At 36.4% G+C, this 22809-nt stretch overlaps 1 protein-coding gene across 1 annotated transcript in view; it reads right to left on the bottom strand.

The window, feature by feature from the left end:
• Positions 1 to 896: 896 nt before the first annotated feature.
• STAG2 (stromal antigen 2) overlaps positions 897 to 22809 on the bottom strand; it is a 143750-nt gene continuing 121837 nt past the window's right edge. The window contains 8 exon segments of the mRNA XM_033201202.1: positions 897 to 1255; positions 6655 to 6732; positions 8310 to 8436; positions 11492 to 11602; positions 11692 to 11881; positions 15269 to 15492; positions 18480 to 18608; positions 20480 to 20628. Coding sequence (XP_033057093.1) covers positions 1232 to 1255; positions 6655 to 6732; positions 8310 to 8436; positions 11492 to 11602; positions 11692 to 11881; positions 15269 to 15492; positions 18480 to 18608; positions 20480 to 20628 — 1032 coding nt within the window. The 3' untranslated portion in view covers positions 897 to 1231.

The following is a 22809-nucleotide window of genomic DNA, read 5'->3' on the forward strand; positions in this document are numbered from 1 at the left end:
ATTTGTGAAAGGACATAAAATGAAGTTTAAAGCTTAGCTTTCAAAGAATATTATGGGTTATGAATTCTATTATCCCATCTAATTTACATACAGAGGAAATGTACTGTAACCTGTTAGAAGTATCTTTACCTGAAGACTGCTTGCAAAGACAGATAGATAAAACAATATAAAATACAAATTTAAAAATCATTTTAAAGCATGAACACTCATGCTTTTCTATTTTTAAACATTGTTAAACTTTCAATATATTTCTGAAACCTCATAATTTTAAGTTGGAATTTAAAAGTAAGAAAAAACTAAACAAACTGCGCAATTATAAAATCAGCACCAATTTATATATATATATAATTTTATTTAAAATTTAGATCCCTATTCCCACACTCTAATAAGCTGTATAATTTTTGTTTAGAATTTTTCTGCAAACATACTACAATAAGCTTCTTTTATTTGGAGACAAAATACAGTGGCACTACTGGAAGGAATATCACAACATTACATTTTTATCTTAAAGGACAAGCAAACTTTCAGGGTTGATAATGGGATAAGCATGTTTGAGACTGGTTACCTTCTGGCAGTTCACTGCATCTGGATATTTCTGAAAAGTATAGAGAAGCTCTTGGATTTTAAAAATATCTTAAAATACTTTTAGATGAAAAAATTGTAAAAGTTCTGCTTATAAGTTTACTTTTCTCCACAATTACAATATTTAAAACAAAGTTTTGTTGATTGATGTTTTAAGCATTAAATTTAGAATGCTAAAAACAATTCTATCCTACACTTTCTTCAGGGTAGGGCAATAAATACATCCTTAACATTGTTTTCTGGATGTAAACAGAAATCCAGCAGAGGTCATCATTATTTAGTACAACCAGTAAATAAATGTAAGAGAATTCGTATCTGTACCAAATGCCTCTTCAGATTGTTATTTTGTTTTTTTTTTTTTTTAAAAAAAAGCATGAAATAATTGATTCAAAAGCCAACTAACAGCGCATAAATAAAATATTTACTTTCTAAGAAAAACTGTAGCTTATCATCAAATTGTTTACTTGTCCTTTACTTTTATTCAGGCAAACAAAACTGCCCCTCAATGCACTTGATCTTGGTAAGCATAAGCATGTCATATTCTCCTTAGAGAAAAATCTGTACAGAATTTCACTGTATCTACCACACTTTAAAATTTCCTCTTCCACTTAGAAAATGACTTCACCACAGATTTAATTGTGTACTGGTATTAAAACATTGACACTCCAAGAACCTAATGAGAGAGAGAGGGGGGAGAAAATCTCGTTAAAAGTCATTCACTTATTTAAATATATCTGTAAACATTACATAAATGCTTTATTATGTTAAATAACATGCTAATAAAACCACTTTGAAAACTTCCCTTCTCTTCAGATGTATAATTCTAAAATTAAATCGACCATGATATATAATGAAATAACATCAGGACTAATCAAGATGCTACTTACCTCACAAATATAATTAAAGTAGGAACCTTGGATTAATTATGTTTATATATACCCCTGATGTCCAGATAATGCCCTAAACATAGGCATTCAACATAGGTATTTGTTGAATGAATAAATGAATGTGCTTCTTCACATGTATTTCTGGCACAGGTTCCTTGGAAAGAGGTTAAGAAAGTCTTGCAAACTTGGCTATTTGTGCTGGAAGTGGATACGGTTTTTCAAAAAGGCATTTGAATATGCAGACCAAAAACAATCTAAGAACAATTCAAGTATGTAGAAAGCAGGAAGCTTTCTTTAGAAAATATGGCCAAAGTGAATAGAACAGAACTACAAATTTTAAGAAATCAAAAAGGTGGCCGGGCGCAGTGGCTCAAGCCTGTAATCCCAGCACTTTGGGAGGCCGAGGCGGGTGGATCACAAGGTCAGGAGATCAAGACCATCCTGGCTAACACAGTGAAACCCCGTCTCTACTAAAAAGTACAAAAAACTAGCCGGGCGAGGTGGCAGGCGCCTGTAGTCCCAGCTACTCGGGAGGCTGAGGCAGGAGAATGGCGTGAACCCGGGAGGTGGAGATTGCAGTGAGCTGAGATCCGGCCACTGCACTCCAGCTTGGGTGACAGAGCGAGACTCCGTCTCAAAAAAAAAAAAAGAAATCAAAAAGGTAAGGTAAAATCAGGGCAAAATGACTTATATTGATGCTTTCTATATACTCCAGCTGAGAAAGGAATGTTAGGTAAAATCTAATAATTACTTGCCTAAAAGTAAAAGCAGATGATGAATGGAGCAACTCTCCCTTGTTCATTAAACAAGAATGGCATGTGACTGTTAGTATATATACTAAAAGTTAGGTTGTTCAATTAAAATTCTAGCACTTATGCCCATTAAGTAATATTTTAGAATACTATAATGAGCTAGTAAGAACTGATATCAAAGCCAGATGTAATGAGCTGAAATATTACAAAGAGCTCTTACTTACAAGTTAAATCTCTCATAAGTTCTATGAACAAAAGTCATAGAACTCATGTATAAACATAAGCTGAAGAAACTGTGTATTTTCAGACCCAGAAACAAGTATCTGATTGCAGCCTCTTTATAATGAATTATCAAGTAGTGTTTGGAATCCCAAGTAATGAAAACAAAGAGGACTCGTGCACCCAATTTCTTACCTGTCCATTCACAATAACTACCACACTACTAATCCCTTGTCCTCTCCCCTTCCCGCATGCTTCAGGGTTCTCCTTTTTTGGTTAAAGACAAGAGTTTGGGTGGTTAGAACGTTTCCACCAAAGAGACCTAGATAATGTTTAAAGGCCAATCTTGCCATAACAGTCTATGATATCGGTAGGGAAAGGTTTGATGATGAATGAAAGTATAAAATCTTAATCAGCAATTTAGTATAGAGTATGGGACGAAGATGAACTCAAGTTCTTTACAAACAGAGTGCCTGACTAGAAAGCACCCGAACACCTGAAATTCTTTTGTTTTGTACAGACTAGGTTATAACTAGATCTCTTACTAGAACATTAAATTAGTTCCATTACATGGAGCCCTTCTTTACAATTTTATACTATAAATAATTCTAATAAGAGAATCTCAACACAGGGGAATGAGAGTAGTAACACTCTTTTCTGTGCCAACACAAACTCTGCCTGTTTCTGATGTTAACATTAATAAATATTTTAACATATTTTTAGAAGTACAAATATCAAACCAGTATATTTTGGCAATTCTGGCAGAAAACAACTGTTATCAAAATGTTATAAACCAATTTTGTGTCCAAATATAAAACCAGCTACACCATAAATCTAGAATTTTATATATGCAACACAAAATGATAGGTTCAGAGTTTTTATATTACCACTCTTAGAATTGGACATTAAAGAATTTAAATCCCAATTTTGCTACTGTTTTGATGACTCCGTTATTACGGGCTTCAGTAAGAACAGATGTGGGGTATTGTATAAAGGCAAACAGAATTTTACATTTAAAATTTTCCATTATTCCATTTCTTAAGTTATGGTTGAGACAGTATGGAGTATAGTGCAGTGTATATTTTTAAAATAAACTATTAACTTTTAAAAAAAATTACATTGTCAAAGACTTCTAAAGAAACCTAAGCCTTTAAAGATTATTGAGCATTCAGTTATGTGACTGCTGCCATCATGTGGTAATGCTATAAAACTACAGTTACAAGTACAAGTGCTCATTTTCCTAATTTTAGTAGCAGAAGCAGCTAAACTATTATCAAATTAAGAATAAATAAAAGCCTCTCAGCTGTAACATTCAATGTACATGAGAATGCTATAAAATCACTATAATAAAAAATGACTATTAGGACCCTACTTTTCTCTAAATGTTAAATGTCAAAAATAGATACACAGTTAATATTGTTGTTTCATTATTTTAGTAATCTGAAGAACACCTGTTTGCAAATCTAGTCTGTAACTAAGAAAACAAATGTTAAAAGTTCTCCTGACATTAGACAAATACATTTAAAAATGGTGATCCTAACTGCCCATATTAATTTTGATCACAGTTAACCATTTCAATTTCTTAATTACTTCTGTTGGTGTTTCATCCAAATGGGGATTTTAGTTTTGGGAAGCACAACAGTAGAGACAGCAGGAGATTATTAAATCAAAAGGAACTGGCATCAAATTACTACTTGGACACTTGCTAACTGTATAACTGAGCAAAGTCACTAAACCACTTCTTCAGTCTCAGCTTACTACAGCATGAAAGTGGAAATTCCCATTACCTTTCTCACAAGGTTGCTGAGAGGATCAAAATAAATCATACCTAGCATAGTGTCTGTCACCCAAGCTCTCAGCTACTACCTTCCATACTTTTCATTTCAAAGTGATAGTCAAGGTGCACTAGAATATGAATTCCTTAAGGACAGGGAGAGTGTCTTATTCACTTCAGCACCAACTTCTGATGTAATAAATTGTTTAATAAATGCATTTCATCACACTGCTTGAAAATATTCCTTTACCCTCATCACAATCACTACTTTCACGTTTAACAAACTAAGATGATACATACTGTTAGATTAATTATCAAGAAAACCATAAACTTCAGACTTATGAGTGGGATAGGTCACTTAGGTACTATAAAGTCTTGCTACTCAAAGTATGGTTTGCAGACCTGAAGCACCGACAGCATGTTAGCAATGCAGAATCTTAAGGCCACACATAAGACCAATCGAAGCAGATTCTACCTTTTTTTTTTTTTTTTGAGACAGGGTCTCGGCTCTGTCACCCAGACTGGAGTGCAGTATTGTGAACACAACTCACTGCAGCCTCAACCTCCTGGGCTCAAGTGATCCTCCCACCTCGCGCTCCTGGGTAGCTGGGACCGCAGGTACGCATCACCATGCCCAGCTGATTTTTTTTAGTTTTTGTAAAGATGGGGTCTCACTGTGTTGCCCAAGTTGGTCTCAAGCTCTTGGGCTCAAACAATCCTCCTACCTTGGCCTCCCAAAGTGTTGGGATTATAGGCATGAGCCACTGAGCCCGGCCCCTTGGCCTTATTAATAAACATGTTAGTGTGAATTAGTTTGTCAAAATAGTTCTAAAAGCTATGTGAAAGCAGATTATGAGGTAGGAGAGGGCAAGGAGGGAATGGTAGAAATTGGACATACAAGGGAGGCCTTAGAGGATGGTATAACCACTTGAGGCAGTAGGTGTGAGGAACGAGGAACATAAAATGGGTAGATACTAAAAAGGGAGATGACAGGGCATTTAAATGATTTATTCATTTGACAAAACTAAATATCTACTGTGCTGGGCAGAACTAAAAATGAATAACATCATCACTGCCTCAGGGAGTTCAATCTAGTGAAGGACCAGAGCATGTAATATCCTATCTCACTATGCAAGTCTGGTTATTATTACAATAAAGTGTGTACAAGGAGTTAAGGAAGAAGAGAAAAAAAATTCTGGAAGTCAGCAAAAATTCCACAGGTAACGTCAAAATTAGTATCAAATAAAGACTTTACTAGGAGGAAAAATAAACGGGAATTTCTGGTAGAAAAAAAGCTTATACAAAGTTATGGAGTCAGGAAAGAGCACAGTGTATCTGAGAGGAACTACAAGATTTGATATGGCTAGAGCATAGAATACATGTAAGGAAAAGGCCAAGGTTAAGGTGGCAAGGGAACCAGATCATAAAAGGCTTTGTTTGCTAGGCTGAGGAGCTAGAATTTTCTTCCTAATGGCAATGGGGGAAAAAAAATCAATAAAAGAATGGTAAGTGATCCTGGCTAACACGGTGAAACCCCGTCTCTACTAAAAAAATACAAAAAACTAGCTGGGCGAGGTGGCGGGCGCCTGTAGTCCCAGCTACTCCGGAGGCTGAGGCAGGAGAATGGCATAAACCCGGGAGGCGGAGCTTGCAGTGAGCTGAGATCTGGCCACTGCACTCCAGCCTGGGCGGCAGAGAGCAAGACTCCGTCTCAAAAAAAAAAAAAAGAATGGTAAGTGAGAATATCACATCTGCATTTTTAGAAAGATGACCCCCACAAGAGGTATAAAGGAGCAGGGGGACTGCAATATCAGCTTAAAGGCTTTGCAACAGCCCATGTGAAAACTGAGGAGGACCTGAATCAAGGCACTGTCAAGAAGAATATGGCACAGGGGACTGATATAAGAGGTACTTAAGAAAAAGAACTGACAAAGCCCAATAATAACCAATTAAGGATGGTGGGAGTGGTAACTGACTCTCATCTTAGACAGCTCAATAACCTTCTCTTCATTATCAAAGCCTTTGTTCAAGTTCTCATTATTTTTCACCATGCCTTTATATTACGCCCCTCATTCATCCTGTCCCATCCATAAATGTCAAGGAAATCTTTCTGAAACACAATTCTCATCATGACATTACCTTATTTAAAATCCTTCAATGGGCAACCCATTGAAGAACAGTACAAACCTGGAAGAACAGTCCAAATTCCTTAATATTCAAGTCCCAGTCAGCCAGGATTCAAAAGTACTTTTCTAATCTGTCACCACTATTGCATCACTCTCTTCCCCTCCCACTGAAATCCTGCCTGCCTGCCTCTTTTTCTCACGTCCAACTGTTTTCATCTATTCTCAGTATGCTACCCCAGGTTTTCAACCTCAAACTGAGAGACTGCCTATACTTTTGATTTTGCAATCCTGGGGTACATTTAAATTAAACCTACTGATTCATCCATAATTGAAGCTGGATCAAAGAAATCAGGCTTCAGTTCTGTTCTCTCTCGTCTGTTCTTTGATGGTGGCTAAGGAAAAAAAGGAAATAAGTTGACATTAGCTATATCTATAAACCAGATAGTAACTGAAAATATCCAAGTTAAATTTTTGTTCACATGGCCTATGTGATTCCAAGTGTACCTGACACAGTATTTTAAAAACTCATGGAAAATGATTGGCCGGGCCCAGTGGCTCATGCCTGTAATCCCAGCACTTTGGGAGGCCAAGGTGGGTGGATCACAAGGTCAGGAGATCGAGACCATCCTGGCTAACACGGTGAAACCCCGTCTCTACTAAAAATACAAAAAAGTGGGCGCCTGTAGTCCCAGCTACTCAGGAAGCTGAGGCGGGAGAACAGCATGGAGGCAGGAGGACAGCATGAACCCAGGAGGTGGAGCTTGCAGTGAGCCGAGATCGCGCCACTGCACTCCAGTCTGGGTGACAGAGCGAGACTCCGTCTCAAAATTTAAAAAAAGTAATAAAAAATAAAAAAACTCATGGAAAATTATCCTGAGAGACAAAAACCGGAAAACTCATTTTTCATTTTACTTTAAAAATCATTCTCTGGCCGGGCGCGGTGGCTCAAGCCTGTAATCCCAGCACTTTGGGAGGCCGAGACGGGCGGATCACGAGGTCAGGAGATCGAGACCATCCTGGCGAACACTGTGAAACCCCGTCTCTACTAAAAAATACAAAAAACTAGCCGGGCGAGGTGGCGGGCGTCTGTAGTCCCAGCTACTCGGAGGCTGAGGCAGGAGAATGGCGTGAACCCGGGAGGCGGAGCTTGCAGTGAGCTGAGATCCGGCCACTGCACTCCAGCCCCGGCGACAGAGCAAGACTCCGTCTCAAAAAAAAAAAAAAAAAAAAAAAAAATCATTCTCTCAAATCCATTTTCCTTTTGAGGCACCTTTATACCATTCTAAAAATTTAATTATTTCTTTAAGATACACAATATACTAAAAAGAATCATAAGACTTGACTTATAAGTATCAACTTTACTATTTGCTAGTTTTGCCTCTTTGGAGAGAGTAAGTTTCAATATTCTCAATCCTCTCAACTTACTTCACAAAGGTGAATGAGATATGTAGCAAAATGAAATATGTAAAACCATTTTGTATATGATCAACCCTAATCACATATTTAATTATTAATAAAGAATACACTCCTTCCTGTATTTAACTTCTTTCAAGTTTAAGTAATTTTACTTCATTATCTGATACAGAATTTGTCTCAACAAGTAGTATTAATATATTGTTTTGATAATGGTATACTTTTATACTCATGTTTAATGCATAATTAAATAACAATTGATTTTCATAGTCAAATTAGTATTAATCAAAATATACCCTTTAACCTATATATTCCTAAAATAATCTCAGAAGCAAACAGACAATTTTTATCATCTTAATCTAGGATCTACCACCTTCACCAACCTTACTCTCTTCTAAATCCCTTCCCATATATCTAAACCCCTGGCAACTATTTTATTTAATATTTTTGCAAAACTTACTTCTCTTGGTAAGTATTTCTCTACTCTAATAAATATCCAACATAATTTTCAAAAGATCTAAATTGAAAATCTTACAGAAATCATGAAGTTTCTTACCAAATCTATATCCATGGTGTCAAAATCCATTCCCTCATTAAGATCCTCAATCCTCCCTTCTGAGGACATCATAACATCTTCAACAATTGGCTCTTCATCATCTTCCATTAGGCTTGTGCCACGCCGACTAGAGAAATATAAAACAAAGTCAAGATCTGAACTCATGTCATGACTATTAATATATAGGCAGCAGTATGTGGCTCTCTATATTCAAGTATAATGGAAAATGAGGGAATTAAAGGTCAGGGAGAATGATTAGGCATTATGTCATCAATGATGTCAAAACCCAATGTTCACTTGTCTAAAAATGCTAAGGAGTTATGTTTATTCTACATTACTTCAGTACATTTAGCTTTATAGTTCTGATATGCCATATACAAGATTCAATGAGAATTTCCCACATGGGAACATACAAGATACCTCAAATCCTTTTTGAAGTAGGCAGGGTACAAATTAATAAACAAACATAAAACAGAGACCAAAGAAATGACATTTTCAGAATACACATATTTTCATCAATATATAATGCTACTTTTACCCATCACTCCCTCATTCATTCAGTACCTAATGTGTACCAGGCATGTGCACACTCACTCACACAATGCCTACTATGTGACAGGCTTCTACTGTGTCCTATGGATGTTTAAAAAAAAAAAAGATGAATAAGACTAAGACATGATTCCTGCCCTCAAGGAGCTTACAGTCTACTATGGTAAACAGAGATAAACAATTAATTATGACAAAATGTGATAAAAATTACAAGAAAACTATGCATTAAATGTTATAAGGACATACTAAAATAAGGGATTAATTCTGCCTTAGGAAGAAATGAGGAACACTCATGCTGAAACTTAGATTCGTGTGCCCTATGAAACTCAAAACTAAGACATATATAGAAATTTAAAATGAAAAACTAAGACCAAGAGTTATATATGTTATTACATAATTATGAGGAATAAATTAAGTTTACAAATTAGCCCAGATCAGCATAAAGTAGCCAACATAATTGTGAAACTGAGTAGGACTTGTTGTTTTTCCCCAGTTTGGCCAACATTACCTTCTTTTCTCATCCAAAGACACCCCCATAGTCAAGAAAGTTGCCAAAACCCCAGCAATTATTTACCGAATGCTTACAATTTACACAATACTATGCTGGTTCTTAAAAGATATAAAGATAACAAGATATCGATGTCTGATCCATGTTACCTGGACAAATATGTTTATAATGGTCCTTACTTCCTAACAATTCTAGGTAGAAAGACAATTTTACTGTATTTTGTGGAGGCAACCGTGAAGGGAATATATGTGCTGTATGAACCATGTGACAGAAAATCAGAAAGCTGTTCTGCATTTTGTTTGAAATACAAGGAAGATATATGTGATACAAGCTATGAAAAATAAGATAATTTGGAAGTATTTTTATTTATAGGGCAGATATCATTATAGAAAAATCATTGTAAGATGAAAATGCTTTAGAGTCCCATGCATAGATGACTTATGGTACAATCACCAAAGCATCCTCTGGTAATAGTTATTTAACTGAGATAATTTCTTGTAGTTGCCGGTGGGGAGGGAGGGGGAGGCAGGGGCGGTTAACTATAATTGGGAATTAAAATGGTACTCAGTAGTGACGTGCTATATAGGATCTTAGGAACTGGTGTAATGTTTTATGGGGAGAGATACAGACCAAATGATTGCATGGCAGAATTCTGGAATATATGGACCAGTGACAAGTTGGAAGCCAAGAATTAGTTGTAGGATCCAGCATAAAATAAGAACTTATATTAAAAGGAATGTGGTCACAGAAACAGAGAAAAGGGGATAGAATCATGTGATAATATAGATGATGACCATATTAACCAGGATCAGAATCTATATGTGTAATAGAGTATACCTTGTGTCTCTAGGGGTTAATAGAATAATTAATATGGAGATAACTAAAGTGAATTTATGCAGGCCACCACTCATAGTAAATGATCACTTTGTAAGAAAAACAGGTAAAATTCTTAACATCTAAAAACCAACAAAACAGAACAAAATATAAATTAAAAAAAGAAGAGGGTAACAACTACTATCTCCCAATAGTAAAACATACAGCACATTATAAATACAATGCTTTCAAACTCAAAAACTTAATCATAATCATCACACTTTTCCCTGTATACTAATCAAGACATTTAAAAAAATTATCTAAAGACTGCTTGTTTGCCATTTATTTTAGAGCCAAAGCTAATGAAGATTTTATAAAGATTTATAAAGTTATACATAATCCAGTAAAAGCAAAGTATTTAAAAGATAAACTTCAATTTTTTTTAGCATTGAACATTTATTCATTCAATGAACATTTACTTAGCATCTTTTATGTGTCAAGCACTGACAGGCAATGAATGTAGTCCCTGCCCTTGAGGAGCTCACAGTCTAGACAAACGGGACAAACTCATAAACAAATATTACAGTACAACGTGGCAAGTGCTATAAGAAATACGGATATACATAGTGTTATGGGAGCATAGATGACCAAAGCTTCAGTTAAAGTGACACTGAGCTTGTTCTTTTATGATGACTTTACCAGCTGCCAGGGAATAGGAAATCATACTAAAATGTGGCAGGGGCCATATTTTTGAAACATCTTGCATGCCATGAGCTAAGGAAGTTTGGAGTTTATCCAGCAGGCAATGGGGAGTCACAGAAAGGTTTTAAGTTAAGAGTTACATGGTAAGATTTTTATTCTAGAATAGTAATTCTTGATGGTAGTGTGAATGATGGAGTGGGGGGTGAAGGGAGAGGTTTGGTGAGAAGATAAATGGGAGATTTGAGGGAAGAAACCCAGTTAGAAAGCTAATATAATAGTTCAGGTGAGAGATGAGGGCCTGAACTAAGTTGGGAAAATCAATTAGGATGTAACAGAACTGTATTTTTAATGCTGTGTACCAAAATAAACAAGGATTGATATTTAAACTTTTCCAACAGATCAACCTAAGATTGGTCCTTTGGCTAACTGGGTAGTATTTTAATTAAAATATTTTGTTTTTCTGTTGGAAAGACCAATTTTTAGTTCCTTGATTATTTCAGCTCAAGTTACTCTAGAGAGTTTGCTGAAATTTTTAGATAAGGCACACATTAAAATGTTAAAATGAATTAGTGAACTTCCTAGACTCAGACAATAAGGCACTCTCACTTACATGGCATGCTGAAGATTAGTTCGCAGTTTAACATAGCTCATTGCTGCTCTCTCCTGCTGTTGCCTTGCTTCCTCTTGTTGTCTTTGAGCTAACATCCATGTTACCTGCGTGCTTCAAGGAGAATTTTATTCTTCTTTTAACTTAACTTTTTCTATGTAATTAATAAAGTTATAGTACAGAAAATGATCAAATGTACTTACTTATAATCAAGAGGTGTTTGATGATGTTCAGTCTGCATTGGATAAACACTCATGAAGCTATCCTCAGGCCGTAATCTTTTCGGCTCTCTCATAATAGTGGAGGTGAGTTGTGGTGTCTGCATCATAACAGGGGTGTGCAGTGTTTGTTCTCTGCTTAACCACATACTATCACTACTACTACTTTCTTCAGCTGGAAAAGAAAATTAACGACGAGGTTTAGTCACTAATTTTGACTATTCAGGTGTCTAATACAACCTGTTCAGGTCAATAAACATCTGTTGCTTTCCACATGCAAGTCATAGGAACAGGGGGACACAAACCTATGCAAGGGGCAGTCCCTGACCTGGCCTTAGAGTCTAGTTGTAGACACAGAAAACTAGGCAATTAAAACACAATGTGGCAAATGCAAGCAGAGAGGGAAGCATAAGGGGAACGGAGGCAGTGAAAGGGGTCAGAGCCAGCTATCCAGAAGCAACTTCTAACTAGAGTAGGTTTCAGCTGGGCTAGGAAGGCTTTTTATTCTAGGCAGGGAGAAGAACATAAAGCAAGAATTAAGGCAATTCTCAGCTCACTGCAACCTCCACCTCCTGGGTTCAAGCAATTCTCCTGCCTCAGCCTCCCAAGTAGCTGAGATTACAGGAATGTGTTACCACGTCTGGCTAATTTTTGTATTTTTAGTACAGACAGGGTTTCACCATGTTGGCCAGGCTGGTCTTGAATTCCTGGCCTCAAGTGATCTGCCTGCCTTGGCCTCCTAAAGTGCTGGGATTACAAGTGTGAGACACTGCACCCAGTCGACTGAACCCTATTAATCTGCTGATATTTGACCTACAAAAAGGGCAATTTCGTATGGTTCAAAACTAACAGTTTGCTACTCCTGGGGCATAAAGATTGAAAGAGTAGTAAAAGACAAGGCTAGATAAAGAAGCAGGAATCAAATTGTGGAAAATCTTGTGAGCTCTGTTAATGTAACAAGGAACTGCTGCTGAAGGTTTTAAGGTAGGGAAGTAATTTGGTGAGTTACATGTTTTAGTGAATGTAGTGGCAGTGTGGGAAGTAAACTTAAAAACAGAATACTGGTGAACAAACAGACCAGTTAGGAGGCTAATTGTGTGGCCTAGGTGAGTGAGACATGGTAACAGGGATGGAAGTAATAGGAGACTGGTTCCCAATCTATTGGATGCAGACTGCTGAGCAGGTAGTAAGAGCAACTGCAAGGGGGCCACAAATCTACACGAATATTAAGCACTGGACTAAAAAGAAAAAAGTTTCACACCAGCAAAAGCTACTTTTTTCAAATGTCTGTAAATGTTGCCATAATTAGTAAGTCAATTTGTGTACAATTGTTACTGAATTAATAGTAATTTTAAAATCACTGACTTGGGAGAAAAAAATTAATAGCACTTTGTGGTTGTGAATTTAGAAAAAACTATTTCATTAGAAGATTATACATATGAGGCCAGGTGTAGTGGCTCATGCCTGTAATCCCAGTACTTTGGGAGGCTGAGACAGGTGGATCACAAGGTCAGGAGTTTGAGCCTGGCAAAGATGGTGAAATCCCATCTCTACTAAAAATACAAAAATTAGGCGCAGTGGCAGGCGCCTGTAATCCAGCTACTCGGGAGGCTAAGGCAGGAGAAGAACAAGCGAGGGGGAGGTTGCGGTGAGCCAACATCACACCATTGCACTCCAGCCTGGGCAACAAGAGTAAAACTCCATCAAAAACATAAAAAAGATTATGCATATTTGCAAATGTGTGTAAGGTTTATAAGGGATAAGAGTGGAAAGAAAATGCATGAATAGCTAATACTCTAATAATAGATTAAACATAAACTCCACTTTGCAATATAATTACATCAGCCTTTAAGTTCTACTGCATTCAGGCTCCAATATTGTCTTCAAAACTGCATTGACTTGGCAAACGTATCAGTATTCAAACTTCCTTAACTTATTAATGCCTCAATTTCTATGGTTTTCCCCAAAAACCTGAATGAGAGCACTGACTCTTCCTATAAAAATTGAAGTATCTGGTTTAATAATCTATTTGTAAAATGTAATATAAATACCAATTCATATGTGTTTCCATGAGGTCTTAAAAAAAAAAAAAAGAGAGAGAGAGATTTCTGTAATATGAATACCCATTCATGTGTTTCCATGAGGTCTAAAAAAAAGAGAGAGAGATTTGATGGCCCAGCACATACCTATTAACTATTAACGACTAGCTCAAATGATAAAAACTTTCAAAAATTTAGTGATATGAGAAAACATCATCTTTTAATTTGATAACATTGTTTTTAAAAAACAGAAAAGTTTCTTTTAACTTATAACCATGGGCCCTAACTACTTTAACTGGTCCAGGTTAATAAAAGAGATTTCCCCATCAACTGTGATGTTGGGACTATATAACTAACCAGTGTAAAATTGTGCAAGTTAGAAATACAAGGTTATGCCTTTATACTACTGGACAAAAGATACTAAAATTCACAGGACAATCAAGTTTTAAACACTAAGCACTTGATGATAAATGAAAGCTGATGAGATATGTGGCAATTTTAAAATATGGCCCCAAAATTCTTTGACATTTCTCACATTAAGAGGTGGAGAATTATGTCCTCTCCCCTAGAATCTCTGTGATTGCTTGGCCAATAGAATATGGCAGAAATTACACTATGCCAGTTTTTGGGCCCAGGCCTTAAGAAATTGGCAGCTTCCACTTCTGGTCTTTTGGACACTTGCTCTTGGAGCCTAGTGATATGCTGACATGGAGAAGTCACAGGTAGGTGTCCTGGCAGATAGTACAGCTGAGGTCCCAAGTGACAGCCAGCATCAGATATGTAAGTGAAGATGTCTCCGTATGATTTCAGCCACCAGCCTTTGAGCCTTCCTAGCTGAGGTACCAGACACCATGGTCCTGGCTATGTCTTAAGTTTTGAGGTAGTTTGCTATTCAACAATAATAACTGGGACAAATGTTGACAACTATGCTAATTTGTTTATAATTCCTAAGAAAAAAGTCCCCAGGCCCATTTTGAACCAACTCTGGAGTGCTAGGAGTATAAGAGTTTCAAGCACCATAATGCATTCCTACCTCTAATATGATTGCACTCTATTTCTATGAAGTTCTTCATGATTAATGGCCTCTTCATAGAAATTCAGAAGTTGCAACCTCTCTAAATCTGTTGTTCCACTTTAACTAGATGATCTGATCTCTTGGGTAATAACTAGCTCCATAATACTGAGTCCATTTCCCTATGCATACAGTGTAGCACAGATTTTAAAAAGCAGGCACTCTGAAGTGAAACTGCATGGCTCTCCTACTTAATAACTGTGTGACATGAGTATGTTACTTAACCTTTCTGTGCCAAGTGCTGTCATCTGAAAAATGAAGATGTACCCAAAACGTTGTGAGAACTGAGTTTATATATCTAAAATGCTTACAACAGCACATTTACACATAACGAACACATTTTGTAAGCTATTACTGAACACATCTCAAATAAAAACTAAGGTGAACCTTAATGACAATTCAGTTGGTAAATATTAGGGATAAATATAAAGAAAATAAATCATATCCTTACTGAGTGAAAGCTGCATGCCTTCAACCACTTTCCGTTTTCCTGTAGATGGTTTTGATTTTTTACTCCGCACAGTTGACCCCCGGCTGCTGATTCCACTAATGACTGACATGGTGTCATCATCACCACCAGCTAGCAAAGAATTTCGGTAAGACATCAGTGGAAGCCACACATCCTCTCTTCGGAGTGACATCTGAAAGGTCATGAACTTTTCCAAGTAAACATACCTTGAAAAGAAATCAAAACTGTTAGCTTCGATACAGAAATCTGCAGGTTACATTAACTCCTAGTTGTGTGAGCATGGGCATATTACTTCACTACTCAAACTCAGCCTAATGAACAATGTTGTCTCTGCCAAGATTTTCACATCAAATGAAATAATTCAGAGCATTCAGTTTAACATTTGCTGAGTACCTATTACATACCAGGCACTATGAATAGATACAAAGATGGATATGATATGATTCCTACCTGCAAAAAAGTTTCAGCCTGGTGGAAATCATAAATCTACCCCTGGATCCAAGTATCTCAAGGCTTATATGTAATTTTGCAATCAAAATTCAACTAACGTTCATGTGACGGCTATGTGCTAGGTATTTTTTTTCCTCAGGTTCCTTAACTATTCTTACAATTCTATGAGCAAAATGTTTTCCCAATTTTACAGGTGATGAAAGAAAGGTTAATAAAAATTAAGAAGTAATCCCACAGTAATAAAAATGAGTAGAGGCAGCATAACCATGATTCAAGTCCAAGGCTCTGACACCAAGAGTTCAAAAAGGCTAAATTATGCTTCAAATAAAGACATTATTTGTCAATTAACTGTAAAGTGCAACTAAAATATTTGCTGTCATTGTATGACTGATTTCTATCAATTCAGATTCACTAGTGTGAACAGCATTAAACAGAATAGGAGACATCAGTTATGAAGCATACTGCTTTGTTAGCTGTTCAGTATGCATTTTTCTTTTTTTTTTTTTTTTTGAGACAGTCTCACTCTGTCATCGAGGCTGGAGTGCAGTGGTGCCGTTTCGGCTCACTGCAACTCCATCTCCCAGGTTCAAGCGATTCTCCTGCCTCAGCCTCCTGAGTAGCTTGGATTACAGGTGCACACCACCACACCTAATTTTTGCCTTTTTTTTTGTAGAGACAGGGTTTCACCATGTTGGTCAGATTGCTCTCGAACTCTCTGCCTGCCATGACCTCCCAAAATGCTGGGATGACAGGTGTGAACCACCGCACCCAACTCCCAGTATGTCTTTCTATATTACAATACACTTCAGTCATATATAGTAGTACAGTACTCCTCCAAGCGTGGCCTGTGAACTGACTACCACTCCAAAAACTGTTAAGTCTGCAACAAGATGCAAAGCTTGAGCCAAAATATACTCACTGGCAGAGAGATTTACAATTATGTACCCACCACATACCTAAATAGGACATTACAGATAAGTAGCCTACACTAAAGCTATCCCCATTTTGCTTCCTCCTTGTGCCCAGAGGTTACCACTATTTATCACCTCCATGCACATTTTGTATGTTCAATACATAGTTGTCTGTAAACATCATAGTACGGTTTTGTATTTTGCTCTTTGTACTCAATGAAATCTAGCCATTTTTACTACTGTATGGTATTCCATTATATATAAATCTATTGATCCATTTTCAGTTGATGGATGTTTAGGTTGTTTTGAGCTTTCCACTATTTCAAACAATCCAACAGCCATTATTCTTTTATCAGTCTCATTGTGCATGTATTCAGGAGTCTCTGTGGGGTATCCACTTATGAATGAAATTACTGGATCATGAGGTAGAGAGAATCTTAAACTTTACTAGGCATTGCCAAAAAGCTCCACAAAATGGTCTTGTACTGCCATCAACAATGTATAAAAGGCTCTGCTGCCTCACATCCTTGGCAATATTTATTTGACACTATCAGACTTCTTAATTTTTCCTAATGTGCTAGGTGAGAAATGGTATTTCATTGTTTTAATTTTTATTTCTCTGATTAATACTGCTTATGCAATTTTAACTGAGATAAATTTATATATAATAGAACACATAAAACTAAGACCACTGTTGTATCAGTTTTACAACTGAATATAGACCTGTGTGACCCACATGCCTAACAAGATACAGAACTTGGCAGGGCACAGTGGTTCACGACTGTAATCCCAGCACTTTGCGAGGTCAAGGCGGGCAGATCACCTGAGGTCAGGAGTTCGAGACTAGCCTGGCCAACATGGTGAAACCCTGTCTCTACTAAAAATACAAAATTAGCCGGGCATGGTGGTGCATGCCTGTAATCCCAGTTACACAGGAGGCTGAGGCAGGAGAATCTCTTGAACCCGGGAGGCAGAGTTTGCAGTGGGCCGAGATGGTGCCTGAGGGACAGAGCTAAACTTCGTTTCAAAAAAAAAAAAAAGGTACAGAACTCTAGTACCCTAGTGTTCCCATTCAAACTCTCCAATACTAGAAGTAACTGTTACTGTAATTTTTATCACCATACATTAGTTTTGTCTGCTTTAGAATTTCATATAAAGTCTCTAGTCTTTAAAAGCAAAATACTAGTGGGTTTTCAGACAAGATTATTTACAATATGAGGTATCCATATGCTTCTGCCCTTTTACACCTCAAAGCCATGGGGAAAGGTAGAAGATTTTTGAGAATTTAAATCCATTTTGGGAGCTCTTTTATAAGTCACCATTATAGGAGACTAAACCAGAAAAGTGCCCTGTTTGAGAATTAAAGGATGTTCCTGATGGATTGCCTTTATTATTGGTTTTCAAATGCTCCCTCCTTAGTTGGGTTGAGGCACAAATGCAAATAAGAACACAAAAAGCAGCTAGGCACAGTGGTTCATGCCTATAGCCCCAGCTACTCAGATTAAGGCAGGAAAATCACTTAAGCCCAGGAGTTCAAAGCCAGTCTGGGCAACATAGTGAGTCCAGTCTCTTAATAATACATAAAGTATTGAAATTATACCTCAAAAGCTACAACTATACTGGAGGAAAACTCACAATATTAAACTAGAGTATTACACATAAAACATAGTTATAATCCTTAAATTATAAAGTTGCTGAAGTATAAACTTTTTCGTGTATTAATGCAATCCTACAATTCTGTGTGTGAGTAGAAAGGAGAGAAACCAAGTGTAACAATTGCCCTTAAGAATCCCAAAATGAAATTAAATAGGACATTTCCAGCAAATACATACACTGTTCTTTTGTCTTGTCGGAGTAGTTTAGAAGAAAATTCACTCAGAATATCAAGAAATGCCAAATTTAAAGGTGGATGGCTCTCCCCTTGCGGATTAGGCTCTTTAAAAGCAAATTCTATGCCATCTCTGCAATGAAAAAAAAAAATTGAAATAAACATTTGAGGGACTATAATAAAAAAGTCAATAACTTAGAAAATTTCACTCACTACTTCCTTTGCCAAGCTTTTAATTTGAGGAACAGAAAACAAGGAGGTTGTAAAGAGTGCAGATATATTAACATTTTATGTTACTGTTACTTTCTTTAAAACAATACACACACACACACACACACACACACACCACTTAGCTTTCAGTCTGAACATGGTCTGGTATATCTACATTCTTTAATCGGTACCTTTTTCCATAGAAAATAACGTAAATTCTCTCACATAATGATCAATACATTATCTGTATTTTTCAAGACATAGAAGAGACCTACTCTAACATATAGAACGTTAAAAAATAATTCACAAATATCTGTAATGAACAATTCAAGAGTAAAGTTTAAAATTAAACTCCATGTAAGGCCCATTTTAACTACATTTGTGTGACGATAAATACCTCTATTCATCAAAATAACAACCCAACATTATAACTCTATCAAATATATAACTGAGTAAAAAACAATCCAGATGGAATCAAGGAGGAAACGAAGGAAGGATATTACATGAAAAAAAAGATATTATTTCTGAAAATAACATATAGGTAGTCCTTAAATATTATGTACAATTACCATCTAATGGATTAACAGGCATAAAATAAACTTCAGTTTTAGAACAAAGTGAAAGTTGAGGGAGGAAGCCAGGTGTGGTGGTTCATGCCTATAATCCTAATGCTTTCGGTGGCTTAAGTGGGAGGATCTCTTGAGGCCAGGGGTTCAAGACCAGCCTGGGCAACATGGTGAGACCCTGTCTCTACAAAAAACAAAATAATAATAATTAAGTTGAGGGAGTATAAGCAAAACTTAAACAAGAGTAGCAAATTTTCCTCAAAGAGACAGTTAACACTTTTATAACTAAATGAGCAAGAGGATGAAGGAGAGTCCAAGACTCTAAAAGCAAGGTTCTTTAACCCACAGGTAATAGATAAAGGGTTTTAATACACAAATGTTGGTTATATTAAAGGTCTAAAACGTATCCATACTTTAAAAGTGCAATTGATCACTAAATTATATGCCCAGTATAAAATAAAATGACTTCCAACTTTGATAAGGGGAACAAAATATGCAGATGGAAAGAAGGCTGTGGATCAAAACATGGGAAAAGGTCACTACAAAATAAGAGTGCAGAACCAAAGAAAAAACTTGAGACAAAGGAATCAAACCTCAAAGATTTCTCTATCTGACAATGAGATCATGACAAACGTTGATAAAAGATGTGTAATGCTTGATGAATTTATGCTGCTTTGATTCACATAATTTATAGACTTTGTATGGTTTAAATTTAAACAAAGGCTTATAAACGGAGTTTTAATCCTAACTCATTTTGCTGTTGTTTTTGAGACAGACTCTCGCTCTGTCACCCAGGCTGGAGTGTAGTGGCACAATCTTGGCTCACTGCAACCTCTGCCTCCGAGATTAAGCCATTCTCATACCCGAGTAGCTGGGACTAGAGGTGCACACCACCACCCCCAGCTAATTTTTCTATTTTTAGTAGAGACAGGTTTCACCACGTTGGTCAGGCTGTTCTCAAACTACTGGCCTCAAGTGATCTACCTGCCTCAGCCTCCCAAAGTGCTGGGATTACAGGCATGAACACCAAGCCTGGTCCAACTCATTTGTTAATTGAGATAGCACTGTAACTGGTTCTTTAAAATTTAGAAAGGAGATAGGGTAGAGATTTAGAAGCTAATAATAAAGCATAAATTTAATTTAGTTATGCCAAATGAAAGCGCTAGATTAAAAAAAAAAGTTTCATGACTAAAAATTATGAGAGCTGAATAAAATATCTGGAAATTACTTGTGTAGCATGGCAATGGCTTCTCTTGTTTTCAACTGATCAAGTCCAAAAGTTAAAGCAAAACGTCGAGCAAGTTCTTTTATGCCACTAAATGTAGAGGATGATCTATCAAAATTATAGCCATTTTCTTGTATCATTTCATTAAAAAGCTGTTTGGAAAGAAAGAAAGCACGTTAAAGTTCTTAATACCTGGAGATTAACATCTTTTAAAATATTACATTTTCATTTAAAATACAGGTGTTCAATAAATGAGGTACTGTATTTTATTGTAAAACACTAAAACATGATACAAATGACCAAAAGTGTAGTACTTCGTATATTTAAACTGGAGGTTGTTATCAACATCAGAAACTCTTTAGGTTAGTTTTGGCAGAATGCTATTCTGCTGGTATTAATTGGATATTAACACAGCATATAAAAATATAAAGAAAAAACCCCCAGCAAATTATTAGGCAACCATGCTCTGTTATTTACGTTTAAGTGGTGATCTTCACATCAAGAACTCTTAACATGAAATAGCGAAAGCTTAAGAATTTTAATCTTCTTTGACAAAGTAATTCTAATTACAGGACTTGAACCAAAAGAAATAATATTTATGCACAATACTACGTACAAAAATGCTTTAGTGCTATTTATAACAGCAAAACTTGTTAAAAAAAAAAAAAACCCCTCAGCATAAAGAAGGAGACTTTGGTTAAATTGTGGTCCATCTACAAAATGGAATATTATATAGTCGTCAAAATGGATATGCTAATCATCCTGCTTTGGTTAACTATACACTGTGTCAAAACATCACTATGTATACCCCATAAATATGTACAATTATGTGTCAACTTTTTCTTTTTTTTTTTGAGACAGAGTCTCGCTCTACCACCCAGGCTAGAGTGCAGTGGCATGATCTTGGCTCACTACAACCTCCACCTCCCGGGTTCAAGCGATTCTCCTGCCTCAGCCTCCTGAGTAGCTGCGATTACAAGCGTGTGCCACCAAGCCCAGTTAATTTTTGTAGTAGAGACGGGGTTTCACCATATTGGCCAGGCTGCTTTCGAACTCCTGACCTCGTGATCTGCCCGCTTCGGCCTCCCGAAGTGCTTGGATTACAGACGTTAGCCACCACACCTGGCCATGTGTCAACTTTTTAAAATGAGGAAGACTTCTGGGTATACACCCAGAGAAAATGAAATCCAAATGTTGAGGAAATATCTGCATTCATAGAAGCAGAGAATAGAAAGGTGGTTGTCAGGGACTGGGGGTTGGGGGAGGCTGAGACTTTGGTCAAAGAGAACAACGTTTCAGTAGGACAAGATAAGTAAGTTCTGAAGATCTATTGTATAGCATGGTGACCATAGTTAAGAGTAATGTACTGCTTGTTTGTCTAAAAACTGCTAGGACAGTTGGTCTTCAATGCTCTTAACACAAGTAAGTAAGTATGTGATGCAATGTTTATGTTAATTAGCTAAATTTAATCATTTCACAATGCATACATATCAAAACATGCTGTATACCATTAAGTATACAGAATTCTTACTTTTCAATTATACCTTCACAAAAATCTAAAAAAAAAAATAAATGAACCTCTCCTGCTCCAAAAAAAAAAAAAAAAAAAGATGCTGAGGAAATTATTTAATGGCATAAACGTGTTCAGTGTTTATTAGTATTAAAATGCAGTCTTACAAAATGGAATGCACAATTTAATTTTTGTTAAAAAATCAGATTTCATGTAGGCATAAAAAAGAGTAACAAGGCCATTAAAAAATAAAAAGGTTATTGTAAAGTGAAAACATTAAGGATAATCTGCATTTGTTCCTTTTTTATATTTTCTAAACTTTCTACAGCTAGCAGCTATTACTTTATAGCAAAAGTTATTTTTTAAATGGCATCTTTCAATCTTTTAAATTTTATTTTTCTTTCTTCATTTTCTGTAGAGATGGGCTCTTGCTATGTTGCCCAGGTTGGGCTCGAACTCCTGGGCTCAAGCAATTCCCTACCTTGGCCTCCCAAAGTGCTGGGATTACAGGCATCAGCCACTACACCCAGCCTACATTTTGTTAATTTTAATAGAGAAAATTCAAATTCTCAAATAAAATTAAGAACATTCCTATCTATATTTCTTAAAAGAAAGTTCATTAAGTTGGAATGGGTTGGGTTATCTTTTGCATGCAAATTTTGTCTCCAAAGACAAAAGCATACTAAGTGAATAATTTTACCTAATTAAACTGCTTCAACACGGCCAAAATGAAAACTATTGGTTTTTTTGTTTGTTTGTTTGTTTTGAGACAGAGTCTCACTATGTTACCCAGGCTGGAGTGCAGTGGCACGATCTTGGCTCA

The sequence above is a fragment of the Trachypithecus francoisi genome, unplaced genomic scaffold (genome assembly GCF_009764315.1).
Source record: "Trachypithecus francoisi isolate TF-2019V2 unplaced genomic scaffold, Tfra_2.0 Lachesis_group6, whole genome shotgun sequence".
NCBI classification, from domain to species: domain Eukaryota; kingdom Metazoa; phylum Chordata; class Mammalia; order Primates; family Cercopithecidae; genus Trachypithecus; species Trachypithecus francoisi.